The sequence below is a fragment of the Panthera onca genome, chromosome C1, assembly GCF_046562875.1.
Source record: "Panthera onca isolate mPanOnc1 chromosome C1, mPanOnc1 haplotype 2, whole genome shotgun sequence".
Taxonomy (NCBI): domain Eukaryota; kingdom Metazoa; phylum Chordata; class Mammalia; order Carnivora; family Felidae; genus Panthera; species Panthera onca.
The window spans coordinates 137,227,630-137,245,944 of record NC_138346.1 but is presented as its reverse complement, the minus strand read 5'-3'; the positions used below and the strand labels follow the sequence as shown (position 1 = coordinate 137,245,944).

General features: G+C 38.9%; 1 protein-coding gene across 2 annotated transcripts in view; it reads right to left on the bottom strand.

Annotated features, from left to right (window-relative positions):
* PLPPR5 (phospholipid phosphatase related 5) overlaps window positions 1–18,315 on the bottom strand; it is a 123,890-nt gene that overhangs the window by 30,641 nt on the left and 74,934 nt on the right. For both annotated transcript variants that reach the window (XM_060622856.3, XM_060622857.3), the window contains exon 4: window positions 9,134–9,310. In XM_060622856.3, the coding sequence (XP_060478839.1) occupies window positions 9,134–9,310 (177 nt within the window). The remainder of the gene's footprint in view (window positions 1–9,133; window positions 9,311–18,315) is intronic.

Below are 18,315 nucleotides of genomic sequence, written 5' to 3'. Positions count from 1 at the left end.
TGTCTATTATTGTATCCCATGTATACTTGGCATTTTAACAATAGCTTACTGGGGCTACCAGTGAAATAGGAGACCTTTTACATAAAGGAAATTGACCCTAGTTTCAACTGATTATACCAGACAGGTGACAGCATTTGAACTAAATCAGAGGTTCTCATACTCCAGTGTACATAAAAATAAAGTCCCAGCACTGTTAAAAATGCACATGCCTAAGCCTTCCTCTAAAGATTCCAATTTTGTAGATGAAGAAGGGGGCCTAGGAGTTGCCACTTTTTGAAATATATTCTAAAATCTTCTGATGCAGATGAATCATACTTTAAGAAATAGTGAATAAAACAACAAAGGAAAGTTTCTTGCTATTATTTGCTTATATTATGTAGTGGGTAAAATATTCTTCAGCCTTTTTTTCTGGGTTTTATAGTCTATTATCAAAATAAAAGACAGAATTTACTTGCAGTTATCACCTAACATGCATTTTTTAAAAAATATTTATTTATTTTTAGAGAGAGCGAACACAAGCAGGGGAGGAGCAGAGAGAAAGGGAGAGAGAGAGACTCCCAAGCAGGCTCTGTGCTATCAGCCAAGAACTGTGAGATCAAATACCTGAGCTGAAATCAAGAGTCAAATGCTTAACCAACTGAGACACCCAGGCACCCCCTAATATTAATTTTTTTTAAAAATAAATGCTTACTATATAATTACATATTTACATTGTATATTTTCACAAATGCTCCATTGGAAAGCCTTTTCCTTAGTAGGGCTCATTACTGAATAATTTCAAAGGCCAATTCGACCTTGGTTATTCTCCAGGTTTTAAATAAAATTTACAAATCTACAAAATAATAACAACATACTATGAGACTTTATCTTACAAAAAAATTATTTCCTTAGTTGTGGTATATTTATTACCCTTCCATTTCCATGGATAATTACACATCAGAAACACAGATCAAAGCCTGATAATCTGATATATCAACTTTATCATGCCATCAAGATCTTTAAAGTAAGGAATGGTACAGGCTTGGAGACAGGTACTTGATAAACCCAGTATCAAATGATGACCCTACAAAAAACTAATAGTGATTGTTCTAGAGGAAGGGTCAGAAAATTTGGGCTGCAAGGGGCACACAGTACATGTTTTTTTAAAATGTTTATTTACTTTTGAGAGAGACAGAGCCTGAGCAGAGGAGGGACAGAGAGAGAGGAAGACAAAGAATCTGAAGCAGGCTCCAGGTTCTGAGCTGTCAGCAAAGAGCCCGACATGGGGCTGGAACCCAGGAGCTGAGCTGTGAGATCATGACCTGAGCTGAAGCAGGAAGCTCAACTGACTGAGGCAACCCAGGGGCCTTTCTCCTTCCCCTTCCCCCCACTCCCCTCCGCTCTCCTCCCCTTCTCTTTTCTTTTCTTTTTCTACATAGTACATATTTTTGGCTTTGCTGGCATGATCTCTGCAGCAACTTCTCCACTCTACTGTTTTGGTGTGAAAACAGCCATTGGCAATTCATAATCGAGCAGGCATGTCAGTGTTCCACTATAACTTAAAAAAAAAATAGATAGCAGGCCAAGTTTTACCTAAGGGCTGTAGTTTGCCAATTGACCACTGCCTAGAGTACAAAGGATATAATCAAGAAGTTTCACCAATAACAACATAACAAGCAAGCAGTTTCACACTAACTTCATGAAATATATACACACATTTCCCTTTTCATTAATGTTCTAAATTAATGAAAAATTGGGCAGATGAAAAAAAAAACTGATACAAATTCTTGTGAAGTGAAATTTGTTGAAATAACTATATTTTAGATATATGGATATATGGAAGATATACAGAAGTCATGAGATGAAGAAAAGTTGATCTAGAGTTAGTATGGGCTTCTGAAATGAGTGTCACTGCTTTTTCTGTGATTTAGGTTTGGTAAACTCTTTGAAAGGTTTTATCAGTTATCTCTTTGCCTTAATTGAGGGTTAGGACAACACCACTGAAGCAGCTGAGAATTCATATGCGAACTATTTAAACACATAGTAGATATTCATTAAATAGTATCTATTAGCATAATAATTATTCTTCATTACTGTTATTATTTAAATTATAAGGCAGGAAATTGCCAAATCTTCCTTGGAATCATATTCAAATATTTAACAAGTCTTGCTTGCTAACATTCACAAGTATGGAACTGATTTCCTATTAGAAAAATGCTCATAGGTAAAAGCTCGTAGGTAAAAGAAATTTGGTTTTTAATCCCAAGTCTATATGTTCTTGGACAGTCTCTGGGTCTGAGTTTTCTCAAATTGTAAGTGAAAAGATTGCAATATCTTAGCAAGTTAGTCCATTCTTTTGGTTGTCAAAGGTATGAAACATTCAGCAAATGTTCAAAATGAAACCCAAGATCTGCCCTTCTTTCTTTCTTTCTTTCTTTCTCTTTCTTTCTTTCTTTCTTTCTTTCTTTCTTTCTTTCTTTCCTTCTTTCCTTCTTTCTTTCTTTCTTTTGAGAGAGACAGAAACAGTGGGGGTGGAGAGAGAGGGAGAGAGAGAATCCCAAGCAGGCTCTGCGCTGCCCGCACTGAGCCCGATGTGGGGCTTGAACTCACAAAACCGCGAGATCACAACCTGAGCTGAAATCGAGAGGCAGACACTTAACCAACTGAACCACCCGGGTGCCCCAAGATCTGCCCATATTCTTACCCTACCCTAAAGCTTGATTTTTTTCTGGATCTTTTCAGGAAAACCACCCCCACATGTCTACTTCCTTAACTGCACAAGGCTGAAAACTTAGATTTACCCTTTACAGGTCCTACACACAACCCTTTACTCAATTTCCTCAATTTTCCTTCCTAAAAATTCTGATTTCTTGTATCTGCTTTGTTCTCCATCACCAACTCCAAAGACTAAGCAATCACCACCACTTTCCTGGATTCCAGCATAGCTTTCTAAAGTCTCCCTAAATCCAATCTTGGCTCCCTCCAATCCATTTTTAGAGTGGCATAAGAATGCTCTTTCCAAAATGCAAATTGGATCATGTCACCCTCCTTAAAACCATTGTGGCTGGCTCCCCATTTCTCTTAGAGTGTAAATAAACCCTGCCCACCTTGCAGCCTTCCTTTGTTGCACTTCCCAAACACCTTCTGTTCCTTTTCACTGCATTTTGGTTGGAATACTCATCTCCACACCCTTTAGGCACCATATCCTATTCATCTGTGGTATCTCATCTCAGTATCACTTCTTCACTAGTTTTCTCTGACCCCAGGTTGTTTTTGTCTGTTTGATCACATCAATCTCTGATGCTTTTCATGAAAGCACCTATTCCTAATGAAATTATACAGCTGTTAGCATATAACACGTTGGTTGACATGGATCTCTTCTAAGGTGGTAAGCTCTATGAAAGCAGAGATGCTGTCTCTCTTTTTTTGCTCACCATTGTATTCCCAGTGCCACAGTGAATGAATAGACTAATGAATGAGCAAGTGTCTAGGCCAAAAATTCTCACATTTTCTGATATTCCTATATAATTTAAAGTGACATTCCTCTGAAGCATTTTATTTTTACATTAGTGGCTTCTATAATTCTACCCTGTTCTACAAAAATGACACTAATAAGTCACCACTACACATATAGTTTTGTTTTCTTTTTCCAGTAGTTTTAATAAATTAATCTGATCCATTTGTGGTCATTTTCCCTCTTCCCTTGTGGCAAGTAAAACATTTATTGCATGGGGTGAAGTGCATGGTCTCCGGGGGTCAAATAGGGCTGAGCCTTAATCCTGGGCTCTCTGATTTAGTCACTCTGTGAGCCTGGGCAAGCAACTCAATAAAACTAGACTTCTTCTTCTACCTGAAAAATGGGGACAACAATACTCACATCTCAATGTGCTGTTGTGAGGAATAATTGAATTAATATAATAAAGACTACTCAAATAACTCTTATTGTTATTACTACATTACACATAGTTCTATGGCTCAGTAACTTGAACTACATGACTTGACGCAGTCCCTCGTTTTTGAAAGCACTCTGAAGCATACATTTGTATAAAAGAATATTAACCAATCTACAACTTTTGTTCAGCTAGTATTTGTTTTGTATTTTCTTAAGCATAGGGATTCTATTCTTTAACTTTAAAGAAAATGCACACGGGAAGAGAGTGATAAGCAGGACAGATTATTATTCCTTGTTAAAATGTAACAGGCCAGATTTTGAGTACAGTGGAAATTCAGGAAAAATGGGAGAACTGGGTAGTCAGGGACACTTTCTGGGCAAGTTGGCCCTTGTTTAAGAAAAATCTCAAGTGCAAAAAGGATTTGAATAGTCATCAAAGGTGAGGACCAAGGCACCTGGGTGTCTCAGTTGGTTGAGCATATGACTTCAGCCCAGGTCATGATTTCACAGCTCATGATCCCACAGTTCTCCCACATTGGGCTCCCTGATGTCAGCACAGAGCCCACTTCGGATCCTCTGCTTCCCTCTCTCTCTGCCCCTCTCCCGCTCAAGCTCTCTCTCTCTCTCAAAAATAAATCAAACCTTTAAAGAAAAAAAAGGTGAGGGCTATGATAACCAGCATCTTCTTCTCTGCACCACACGCTTCACTGCACTTCTGACATATGGGATTTCACTTAACCCTCAAAAGAGATGTGGGAGATAATAAAACAGTTCCCCATTCATTTATTCATCCATCAAATATTTCCTGAGAAACCCCTATATACCAGATCCTGTACTGGCTACTGGAAATACACAGAGAAGAAAATAAATAAATGCCTTCTTCATGCACAGCTTACATTCTAGTAAGCTTGACAGCAAAAAACCCACAAAAACAAAAATATTGTATACGGTATATAAAAGTTGGAACATGCTATGGAGAAAAGTGAATAGGGAATGAGGAAGGGATTCCTTGGGGAGGGAAAGACATTTTAAATACAGTTCAGGGAGACCCCACTATGTTAGAAAAAATGAGGAGCTAAAGTGTGACCTGTTCAAGGTCACACACATAGCAGGTGGCAAAAGCAGGATTCAAACCTAGGTTCACATGACTCCCAGAACTCTGTTTTGCTCTCCAAAATATACAGAGGAGGGGCACTGGGTTTGTTCAGTTGGTTAAGTGTCCAACTTTGGCCATGGGCATGATCTCATGGTTTGTGAGTTGGAGCCCCACATGAGGCTCTCTGCTGACAGTGTGGAGCCTCCTTAGGATTCTCTCTCTCTCTCTCTCTCTCTCTCTCTCTCTCTCTCTCTCCCCCCCCCCACTCACTTTCTCTCTCTCTCAAAATAAATAATAAATGAACTTTAAAAAAATAAAATTGATACAGAGGAATGGGCATTCTTGCTGAGGCAAACACAGACTTGACAGAACCTTCTGTGATGCAAAGAAAACTGAGTGGATATGAAGGAGGGAAAATAAACTTGGCTGGGAAGAGCACAGCAGGAATGTTTTGTTTTGTTTTTTGTCTTGTTACTAGCAACAGATTATGTTCTAATAAGGAGAGAAGCAGAATGGGAGGTATTTGGAGGAGAGTCTGAAGTGAGGCAGCTAGGAACCGAGAGACAGAGGAGGGGTAAAGGGCTGATCTTGAAAATTGAGAGGTTATGGTCAGAATGGCCAAGAAACAAGATGTGGAGGAGGTATTTTGTAAGAAATAAACTGAAACCAGATGAATCACCGGGCGTGGGGAATGAACGAGAAGAATGAGTCAAGGCAGATGCTAGACATTGGGTCTGGGTGACTGGGGGATGTGGATGCTTTTAACTGAAACACGGAGGCTTGGAGTACGTTAGTGTTCGTTTATTCTGGAATACTTTCAGAGTTCTGCACACAATGCAAGAAAACTGGAGACACCCCAGGACATTGCAGGCCAGAGCTGTAGATGCTGCTCAGAATAAACGTTCTACTTGCCTAAATGAGAAGCTCAGGAATCATCACGGATTGCTCCCTCTTCTTCGCCTCCATCCTCTCTAGTGTGCCATCGAACTCCAAACCTTCCACCTCCACAAACCTCTCAGATACCCTCCCTTTTCTCTGTGCTCACACAGGCCCGATTTGTGCCATCTTATTTCCCTGGTTCTGTACAATTTACCTCCTCTATCCTCACCTGGCGTTTCACTTTCCAGCAAACCTATTTTCAAGGCACAAATTGTATCATAGAGTAAAAGAAGCTGAAAAGAAGCAAACTATCATTGATGGAACTAATGTCAGTCATTCGTGTAGCCATTCGTTGAACATATACTATTTTATTTAAAGTTTTAAATCCTCATAAGCTTTAAGGAGGCTTTCACTGGCCTCATTTAAAGAGGAAGAGGGATGCCTGAGTGGCTCAATCCGTAAAGCGTCCAACCCTTGGTTTCGGCTCAAGTCATGATCTCACAGTTTGTGATTTCAGGCCCTGTGTCAGGCTCTGTGCTAGCAGCACGGAGCCTTCTTGGGATTCTTTCTCTCTCTCTCTCCCTCTCTCTCTGCCCTTCCCCTGATCGTGCTCTCTCTCTCTCTCTCTCTCTCTCTCTCTCAAAATAAATAAATAAACATTAAAAAACTACAGAGGAAGAACCTGAGGCTCAGAAGGGTTCAGTAAATTGCTTAAAGGCACAAACTGAATAAAAAAAAGAAGCTGCGATTCAACCAGCTTTAATTCACCTGAATTCTGACAGTGGTTCTCAAATCACCTACATTAAAAATAAAAAATAAAAAATAAAAAAGTCCAGCTTATTCTAACCTACAAGGCCATTCAGGACATTCACCCGGTGTTTTTGTATTTCCCACTCTTGTCACTGACACTGGACAATTGGTGCCACTCCAGGATGCCACCTCCTCTCATGTGCATGCTGTGCCCAGGCCTACAACTGACTAATAGCTCCATAAATGCCTCTTTTATGAAGCATTTTATATTGCTTCTATGCACTGTGCTTTTTGCCCATCATTCCTTATGCCATCGTTTAGACCTCTCTACTTTACAAAGCTTTCTTTTTTAAAAAGTGTTTATTTCTTTATTTTGAGAGAAAGAACATGCGTGTGCACATGTAAAGCGAGGGTTGGAGGGCAGAGAGAGCTAGAGAAAAAATGCCAAGCATCAAGACTCGGGACTTGATCCCACGAACCACAAGATCATGACCTGAGCCGAAATCAAGAGCTGGATGCTTAACTGACTGAGCCACCCAGATGCCCCACAGACCTTTCAAGTGTATGTATCACCTCCCTTTTCTAACTATCCCTAATCCCAAAAGAGATCTCTCGAGTATACACACTGATGTCATTACATTTAACCCTCTATAAAACCTTCTGTGTCTATCTTGTTCCACCCAATTGTGATCTCTTTAAGTACATGGGCTCTAAATTTCTCATGTACTTATCCCCAGCATCAAGCACAGTGCCTGCATTATAACAAGGGTTCAGTAAATGTTTATGCTATGAAGGAAAAGAGGAAGGGAATATTTGATGGAATAACTTATTACTGTCTGACCCCTGAACCAGACTGTAACTCCCACAGGAAATAGATCATGTTTATCTGAGCCTCCTTGCACCCCCAGTTCTTAGCACAGGACTTCACACCTGTAGACACACTCAGAAGTGGTTGTGCATGAAGGAACAAATGTTTTTTAGTTACTACAGTTAAAGCATTATTTTCACATGACCTTTTCATAAGTTCATTGTCTAGGTGTATGGGGATGTCTGAAGGGCCATTATGGAACACTCTAAATATGTGCAGTAGGCGGGTTTTGAGCCTAAGGGGATCCACAGTCCAACTCGTTCATCACATGCTTCTCAGATGAGGAAGTGACTAGGGTTCTAGATTTGGTCTTGCAAGGTGTTAATATAGTCACCGGAAGTAAAGGGAAGTTGGCAACAGCCACAGGAAGATAAAACAGGAAGATTGATAAGATGCCAGTGAAGATTCTCTGGACCCATGAGGCTGAAATGCAGTTACATGTGACACTAGTGTTTTGAAATTTTGATGTTTGGTTATTTCTTTTCATAGGATTTATGTAAGGTGTTGGTCTGGTTTTATTTTGTTTTAAATGTTTCAATCTGTTTCAAACTGTGGTGAGTGAAAGGAAGGAAAAGGCTCTGGACCAAGTCTGGGCCCCAGTTTTCCTGAGGCTATAGGATATCTCTGAAAGAGACACTGGGGTGGGCCTGAGTCTCCCAGGTACCTGGGGAACCAGCGGGGGTGACATCAGGAAGAGAAGTAGCACAGAGTGTGGGGCAGAGATGAGGTCATACTCACCACTCTAACCACAGGAGGTTCTACAGAAAAGAACTGCTTAAAATGCCTGGCACACAAAATTGTTAGCTGGAAAGGTTCATACAAGTTTTTGCTTACTGGTTCTAAACTAGGGAAAGGAGCTGAAGAAGAGAAGTTAAGCGCGAGAAGCAATTTAAATGTAATCAAAATGGAAATAAAGTGGGTTTTTTTTCTATTATAATGCGTCAATGCCAAAATATGTTTTGATTTATAGTCTACACATTTCCCCTCTGAGTTAAATGTTATACACTCATACTTATAATGGATTAGTTATTTCCAAAGCCGGACTAAAATGTATTTTCCAACAACCAAAACCTATAGTCATATTCCAAGGAGATTTTATAATAGTAGTAGAGATGGCGTGCTTATTTCATTAGAAATCACTACATAGTCTCTTCACTAGTTGACAAAATCTGGCTTGAGATGGTATTGTTTTGGAAACCACCCATGGACTTCTAGTTACTGAAGGGAACCAATTCATCTCTCAAACAAGGTTTACCTGTTACCAAGTGCTCTGACATGGCAGTTCAAGAAGACTGTGCTGGGACCCTGGGGGCACTTTGGGATGTTCTAGATACTCCGGGATGAAAAGTGGCCTGAGGAAATTTTAAAATATCCAAGCAATCCAATCTTAAAAAGTACCCAAGGAGGACTGAGCATTTTAGCCCCATTCCATTTTATATGAAAATATTTTGTTCACCTTTAGGTGTAGAATTTATATATTTTTCATCTCCAAATTTGACTTTAGGCAGGACAAATGAGGGAGGAGGAAGAAATGAATGACTTCAAATGTACATATTATAATTTGACCTACCACATTTAGACAAACCCGGTGATTCACACTGGTATTGTCGTAGATGATTATAGAAGGTTCCTTAAAAATGCAATGAAATCCAAATAAATTTCTACTTACCAGAAATACTGCTATAGATATTCCAACCAGAAAGCCTGCTATCACATCGGACCAATGATTTCGATATTCTGCTACTCTGTTGAGTCCAGTAAGAAAGGCCAAACACATTAAGCCCAAACATAAAACGGGCTTAGCAAGTCTTGTTCCTTTGGCTTTGATTGTGTTGGTGATGTACATCTGAAACATTAAACGAAAAACATAGCTTTTCATGAAGGTCTTTTTATGATATACATCTGATATATGTGTATGTACACATATATATTTACAGACATATCTAGGCCTACATGGTCCAAATAATTAACTACAGTTTATGAATTTTTTGAAGGAAGTTTCACAGAAGTAAAACTTAAGAATGGCGATTATTTGGGGTGCTTGGGTGGCTCAGTTGGTTAAGCATCTGACTTCGGCTTAGGTCATACCTTGCAGTTCATGAGTTCAAGCCCCGTGCTGGGCTCTGTGCTGACAGCTCAGAGACTGGAGCCTGCTTCAGATTCTCCCTATCTCTCTCTCTCTGCCCCTCCCCCACTCATACTCTGTCTCTCTTTCTCTCTTAAAAATAAAAAAAATTAAAAAAAAAAAAAAAAAAAAAAAAAAGGAATGGCCGGGGCGCCTGGGTGGCTCAGTCGGTTAAGTATCTGATTTCGGCTCAGGTCATGATCTCACGGTCTGTGAGTTCAAGACCCATGTCGGACTCTGTGCTGTCAGTTCAGAGCCTGGAGCCTGCATCGGATTCTGTGTCTCCCTCTCTCTCTCTGCCCCTCCCCTACTCACACTCTGTTTCTCTGTCTCTCAAGAAATAAATAAATGTTAAAAAATATTTTTAAAAAAAGGAATGGTGATTATTTCATTTTACTTACCTGATATTTACTAATGGTCAATTCTTATGTAATATTAATCATCTAGAAACACTCAACACTCATATTCCAAGTGATTTTTTTTAAATTTTCAATGTACCTATTAAACTATTAATATTTAATGATTAATGTAACTATTGTTTTATCTGAATTTACATCTTAGATCACTACTGTTAGAAGGGACAAACTGATGAACAAGTGTTTTTAATGCTTACATTTTTGTATGCTGTATTGGGATGATGCATAATTGATAATTCAGAACTTGTGAATGTAGCTATAAAAAATAAAATAAGGTTGATTTTCACTAAATGTCTAGACAGTACGTTGAAGAAGGAATTTGAGGCTCAGTGCAGGGCCAGTGTTTGCTCTTATGTTGTTATTAGAAATTGTGGAATTACTTTGTTTTAATTAAATTTTATCAGCCAGAATTAGGACAAGAAAGAAAGTTAATTACAACCGGGGAAATGTCTCCTTAAAACAAACAAAACAATTAATAGATACCTGCGTTTTTGGTGTCTTCACATATGCTAATGAAGAGCATATAGTGCCAATTGACTGCACTAAATGAAATGTCCTCAAGTTGCAAAAGTCACCACACTCAAGAATAATTTTGTCTTTCTTTCATTCTTATTTATTGTATAGCTCAATTGCCGATAATTTAAACCTTGTGTTACTACATAAGCAAAGCTGTTGACTGCACGGGAAGTGTGTCAGTTGATACATCAAGTCATTAGTAAAGTAATTATAAAGGAGGTAGCTTTTACAGTACAATACATTGTTATGTTGTTGATGTCAGTGGGTATCTAACACTGATGATATACTCAGAAAAAATACTTAGAGATGCATTTAATCACTTGCCTATTGTTCTGTGTTGAATAAAAAAAATACACTTGCCTGAGAGATTAAACCAAACATCAGCGCTTAAGTTTTTACTTCACAGCAGCCATTTCAGAATGCTATGAAATCCAATAATTATCTGCCCCCCCACCCCGCCTTTTTTTTTTTCTGGGCAAAGTTTGCAGCCCTGTTAGCTGCCAGAAGAGGCTGCATGAATATTTAAACAGCCCATGTGATACAAGGCTTCTATCTATCCAAGTTCTAGCCCTTTGCAGTCGCTCTCAGGTCCCAATATTCTGGGGGGGAGGGGGGGGGGGACAGAGGAGGGTGGGAAGCTGAATTGTTTCATCTTGGCCTTGCAACCTTAGGTCTGTATATTCTAAGCCTGTGCTTGGAAGAGCTGAATAATTTCAGTTACGAAAGATAAGTATACATGAGACGGAAACAAGAAGAGACAAGAAACAGAAAATGATACTCTGCCATCCCGAGAGAAGGTATTAAAGAGTTCTGCTCACACAAATAACAAGGCAGGGATATCACACTACTTCAGGTTTCCAGTGATGCATCTAATGGAATAATTCCTTATTTGACTAGTGCACACAAATAGGGAGTGAAATTTGGGCTGCTCGTGAGATTTTCCTTAACATAGCTATACGGCTAATTAATTATTTCTTACTTTTGCATTTCTTCACATTTGTCAGAACTCTAAACATACCCTATCCTTACTAAGACAAAATAAGGTGGAATGACAATTGATCAGTACTAATATTGCTAATAATCATTGTAGCTTTGATTTAATGAGTGATCCCTGTTGCAATGTTCTAAGTATTTTACATTAATTACCTTATTAAATTCTTGAAACAGCAATATAAGTCATATCTCATCATTTCCTTCATGTTATAGATGAAAAAAATTGAATCAAGATAAAGCTTATACTGAAGAAAACACAATCTGACTATTGGGGTGGCACTGTTGAGAACAGAGAATGTAAATGAGAAATAAGGCACCTCTTAGTCTCTCTGTCTTCTTTCTTTACTGATTTCTTGCATGGAGGAAATGGCCAATGGACATAAGCTGAGTATAAGTGAATGCAACAGAGGTGAAGTCAAAGATAGGAGAAAGGAGGCTGCTTTCGTATCATAAGGTGAGGTTACGTCTATACTCTGCTATTAGGGAGAAATAAGAAGTAATGTAGGGGTGCCTGGGTGGCTCAGTTGGTTAAGCATCGGACTCTTGGGCTCAGGTCATGATCTCACAGTTTGTGGGAGAGCCCCACATCAGGCTCCATGGTGACAGAGCAGAACCTGCTTGGGATTCTCTGTCCCTCTCTCTCTCTCTCTCTCTGTCCCCTCCCCCACTCATGTTCTCTTTCTTCCTCAAAATAAATAAATAAACGTTAAAAAAAAAAAGTAATGTAACTATGGTGTGTATGGAAAATCTACAGAATCTATATGGTTTTGGAAAGCATTTGTCTTCCCCTTCATCCTCAAAGGCCATCTCAGATACTTGTCCAAGTTGTGTACACTTATAGTAATCTATAAGCTTGGGTGATGCCTCTCTGAAGTCTCTTTTGAGTGTTTGCTCTAACTGCTCTAATGACTCAGCATTGGTTATAGGAAGTCCAAAGATATAGTCTAGCCACTACGCAAACTCACGAAAAAGCTCCTTTATGAGGAATAGCCTGGGAATTTGGCTCTTCCTCCACAGATTCCCACTTAATGTCCAGACTCAGAACGGAAAAAGATTGCATTTTAAAAGTTATGGGAAAAGGTGACATTTGTTCAAACACATTCAACTTTAAGGTGGATTATAGCATTGCTTTATAATACATAGATTTTTCTGGCACATAATCAGCATGGATGTCACAAAAGAAAAATTAGAGAGTTTTCACTTCTACTCAACAACTCTTTGGTACTTTATGAATGTAAATGCCTTTTACCCAGTCTAATTGTGTTATTCTTAAAGAAAGTCTATTATTCCTAATTTGCAGAAGAGGAAGTTATGCCATAAGAATCTATTAAGCAAGTTGGATACAGTACAGAAATTGATTATTTATGCTCTCTTGGTCTTTAATTCACTTATGAAACCATCTAGGTTAACCAGATGTCAACATGTAGCTAAAATAAAACACAAACAGAAGACTATGATTTGAGCAAGAGGAAATCCACTCAGTCCTTAAGGGTCAGTGGATGCTCACTACCTTACAGGTGTCCCCATTATCTAAACATTATTAGCAGTCCTTGTTCGTCCATTCCATGAGTATTTATTAGCACAAAGATGCAGAAGCCAAAGCTGATCATTTGCTCTCTGCTAACAGCCTGATATATATTCTTCTACACCTTTCTCTTTGCCTACAAATAGATACAATAACTTACACACACATATAGAGGGGTTGTGCTTGTTTGCTTTTGCTAAAATGTAATCATAATGCCCATGTTATTCAGTAATGTGAATTGACTCACTTCGGATAATAAACATCCATCTGTTGGGTAAGTTGAGAAAGTACCATATAATATTAAAATGACTATTATAGGGGCACCTGGGTGGCTCAGTGGGTTGAGTGTCCGACTTTTAATTTTGGCTCAGGTCTCATGGATCTCATGGTTTGTAAGATTGAGTCCTGCATTGGGCTCTGCACTGACAGCATGGAGCCTGCTTGGGATTCTCTCTCTCTCTCTCTCTCTCTCTCTCTCTCAAAATAAATAAATAAATAAAATTTTAAAAATGATACTATTATATAAGTAAATAAAAACAGACAAACATTTGTGTTTGTTAAGCACCTACTTCCTATACACCTGAAACTGTTACTTCAAGAGGAGACATCTATGGTGAGATCCAGAAGGATGAGTATGAGAGTTCCCAGTAAAGGGGAAGTGGCGGGGGTTAGGTGGGGGTGGGGGGAGGTGTCCTAGACCCAGGGGACAGCAGTGATACCCCTGCTATGTGCTCTCCAAGAATCTTGTCTGTCCTTTCTCAGAACACTTACCACCATGTATGGTGTTTATTCATTTTAGTTGTTTCCTTCACTAGAGTGAAGATACAGAAGTGAAATCTGGGTTCTGCATTATAAACACTGTGATAAGTTAGCACTTTGCCTGACACACAGTGAGCATTCAATAAAGCCTTACTGGACTTTCTGAATAAAAGAATGAATAAAATGAAAGTGCAAATGTGCAGGGGAAGGAGAAAAGGGTATTTCAATCATAGCATTTTTTACTATCTGAAATCATGTTATCCATTTCTATGTATATATGTTTATCTGTTCCCTCCATTAGAATATTCCATTAGGTGGAACCTACATCCATTCACCATTCTGCCTGATATGTATAGATCACCTTCTACATAGTACGTATTCAAAATTATTGTATGAATGAATGCATGAATGGCATGCTTGGGGAAAAGTGAATTTCTGAACTCTTATATAGTCTGAAAGTACATATCACTAGCTGAAATTGTCTGGTGCATGTATTTGTTTACTTGCTATTGTCTTTCTCCTTCTTGTCTATTTCATACTGCCTGGAGCCATACCTGGTGCAGGGAGGCACCTATGATAAGAGAAATATAGCTCCCTGAAGGTTCCCACACACTAATCCTATGAAACAGAGGAAGGGAGCCATAAGCTAAGGAATTCCGATAAACCCTAGAAGCTGGAAAAATCAAAGAATGAATTCCCCCCTAGAGCCTCCTGAAGGGGTGCAGTTGGGCTGAACCCTTGATTTTATCCCGGTGAGACCCATGTTGGATTTCAGAACAGCAGAACTCTAAGATGATAAATTTGGGTTAATTCACTAAGTTTGTGGTAATCTGTCATGATGTCAAAAGAAAACTACTACTTTCAATCAATATCTGCTCAGTGTGTGAATCAAAAAATGTACTGGGATTTGTAAAACTGATCCTGAGGAGGAGAGAACTGTGGCCTAGTGAGTAGCTCATCTGTTTTGCAACCAATAGGACGCGGTTTAATTACTATCTCTGCCACTTACGTAGATAAGCCTTGTTTAAGCCTTGGTCTCCTTATGTACAAAAGGTAAATGCTAGTGAAAGTATCACCACACAGTAAATGACATCATATAGGTAAAGTTCTTACCTATATGAAAGGAGTAATGACATCATATAGGTAAAGTTCTTAGGAACTTTAGGAGTAAAGTTGAAAGGAGTAAATGACATCATATAGGTAAAGTTCTTAGCACAGAGCTTGGCCCACAGTGAGTGCCTAGTAACTGTAGGGGTGAAGTCAGGGTGAGGCTGAAGAACACAGGAAGCCCAGGACCTATCGTGCTGTGTGACGGTGAAGGCAGTGCCTGGTGAATGGGCATAATTGGGTTTTTGGTGTCACTGTGATCAAGCATGTGGAGAACTTGGTTTCTTCTCTTGTTTCTATGCTTCTTGCACTTTTTCCATATGCCATTTTGCCATTTTTCCCTCTCTTCTAAGTTTTCTGTCTAAAGAGAGCCACTATTTCTTTGCAGGTAGTTGCCACCTACTTTATCCTTTGCCTCTTCTTTCTCAGACTAAATGGCCTCAATTCCACCCATCAGTATGGAAATAACTCTGTGGCCAGATCCCTCAGCAACATGACATTCTTTCTAGTGCTTTTGACATATTATAGTCCTCCTCCCAAAATGCAGAGTCCAAAATTAAGTCCCCAGTGCATATCCACTCTGATCAGCCTGGAGTGCAACTGTAACTTTTCTGGATTGCATCCTACGGTCTTTCTCGTAGATCTATATTTCACAATTAGGTTAGGACTGGATTATCTTCAAACTGATTTCCACATTTTGACTATTTTGATTAGTACAATCTAAAAAAGGAATTGGTTTTTTTTTGCTTTTCTTTTTTAACAACAATATACCACTACTGGTCAGAGTGTTTGTGATTTACTAAATCGTTTGTGATTCTATCTTATGGACTGATGCCCTAGCAAGTTCCTCTCATTTTGGACTCCTGGGATTACTCAAAAAATCAAACTTCTTAACTGTTTGCAAAATTACATTCTGCCCTGTCAAGACCAGTTTGAACTTTTAGGATGCCATCTATCATATTAGTGCTTTCTCTGAGCTTCTCGTTAGCTCCATACAGATCATCGCTAACAAGACAGCATCAAAGGTGGAACTTCATGGCACTCCACCAGAGATTTAGTAGCAAATGTGTACAGGGACATTGAACACCATCTTTTAGGTTCATTTATTAAGCCAGCTGTGCAATGTCCTGAAAGTCTTATTGTTGCATCCATACTTATCCACATTCATAGATTTGCCAAGCAGCAATGTGAAGCTGCCTGACAGGGCATATAACAGAATGGTGATGGGAGGTAATGTGATAATGGAAAGGCCATAGACTTTGCAGCAGACAGATTTGTGTTCACATAATTCAGACCTTTCAGGGCTGCGATAGGGGACTGCAATGAACAGTAGTATATTGAAGCAATAAATTTTATATACAACAATCTAGATTGTATAAAGCATACAGCTACCTTATTTTCCATCACTGACCTAAACTTCATCATGAGCATCCATCCAAGACTGAATAGGAATGAAATAGGGGAGGGAGGAATGTTTAATAAACCCTCAGTTGTTCTCAGCTTCTCACTCTTCCCTTTCCAGCAAAATGGCACTCCAGCTGCAGGACTGTGTGGCCCAAGTGGGGAGGCAATCTCAGAGCAGCCACAGGGCTGTCCCACAGAGTGGCCTCTTCATCTTTGCTGGTTCCCACTGCCCTGTGCATCTCCTACTTGGTCTCCACAGGTTGCTCTAATGACAACTATTGCTAATGTCCTTGTGAGCCCATACTGACTTGTTCCATCGAGGCTCACATGCTATAAAAATCCTCTGTATCTCCAGCACATCTGCTTTCTAGCCCCAGGTGGGTTATCTGTCCTCCCCAGCTATGTTACACGGTACTCTGGTTTCCATGATGCCTATCTTTTCTGCTGCCTGCACTACCTGCTCTAGAGATGCATTGAGATTGAATTCTTCCAGTTTTAAGCCAGAAATGAGGTATAAGCCCAACTATTTTTTTTTTCTTCAACTTTTCTGGAGTTTCTATTATCTGTTATCTATTAACTGTAATCTGTTATCTATTATCTATTCAATTTCCTTCTCAGGCTTTCTAACCTAAGGGCACTCACCCAAATGATCACATCTGCCATTCTGTCCTTTCTCTCCTCCAATCTTCCCACTTCCTAGGCCCAGAAATGCACCTTCTCCTCACCTAGGTTGACGATAACACCTCTTACATTATATCCTATGTTCTCTCTATTACTGTCTTATAATACTCAGATCTTCAAATTTTGCTTTTGGTATGTAAAGGTAGCTTTGGAATTTAGAAATTCCTTTTCTCTTTTGACAAAGAGAGATTTGATTATTAAAACCAAACGGTGTCTTCCTTTTCGATCGATACTGTCTCATCTCTTTCCCACCTTCCCCCAGATTTACTGAGGTATAATTTGTAAATAAAAATGTATATACTTAGTGTATACAACTTGATGTTTTGATATATGTATGCATTGTTAAGTAATCATCACAATCAAGCTAACTAATATATCCATTATCTCATACAGTTACCATTTTGTATGTATGTGTGCGGTGGGAACATTTAAGATCTACCTGCCCTCTTAATAAATTTTAAGTATTCAATACAGTATTATGAACTATAGTCACATTGCTGAACCTTAAATCTCTGTGTGGTACATATAGTACATATACAATGGAATACTATTCTTCCTGGAAAAAAAAAAAAGGAAAAGGACATCCTACCATTTGTGACAACATGGATGAAGCTGAAGGACATGATGCTAAGTGAAATAAGCCAGGCACAGGAAGACAAATACTGCATGATCTCTCTATGCGGAATCGAAAATAGTCAAACTCACAGAGCAGTGAGTAGACTGGTAGTATCCTGGAACTGGGGAAATGGGAGATGGGGAGATGTTGGCCCTTGTCTTATGGTCCATCCTTCTCAAAGGCACTGAAGAATAGATGAGAAATCCTAGAGCCATATTGTTCAGTATGGTAGCCACTAGCTACTATAGCAATTGAGCACTTGAAATGTGGCTAGTGGAACCAAGGGATTGAATTTTTATTTTTAATTAACTTTAGCTAATTTAAATTTCAAAACTGGCACTTTATTTGATTAGAAAAAAATTTTTAATTTAAAAAAATTATAAATTTCTAATTTTAAATTAGAAAAATTCCAATTTTTTTTTTATTTTTAGAGAAAAAGACTGCAAGTGGGGGACAGGGCTGAGGAAGAGAGATAATAGAGAATCTTAAACAGGTCTCCAATCCAACTCAGGGCTCAATCCCATGACTTTGGGATCATAACCTAGGCCAAAATCAAAAGTTGGATGCTTAACCTACTAAGCCACCCAGGCACACCTCTGAAAAATTCCAAATTAAAAAATTTGGAGCAAGCTGGGTATGTGCATCTAGTTTTTACACTGTAAATTTTATGAAATCTAAATTACAGATAAAATATTTCAGATGAAAATTT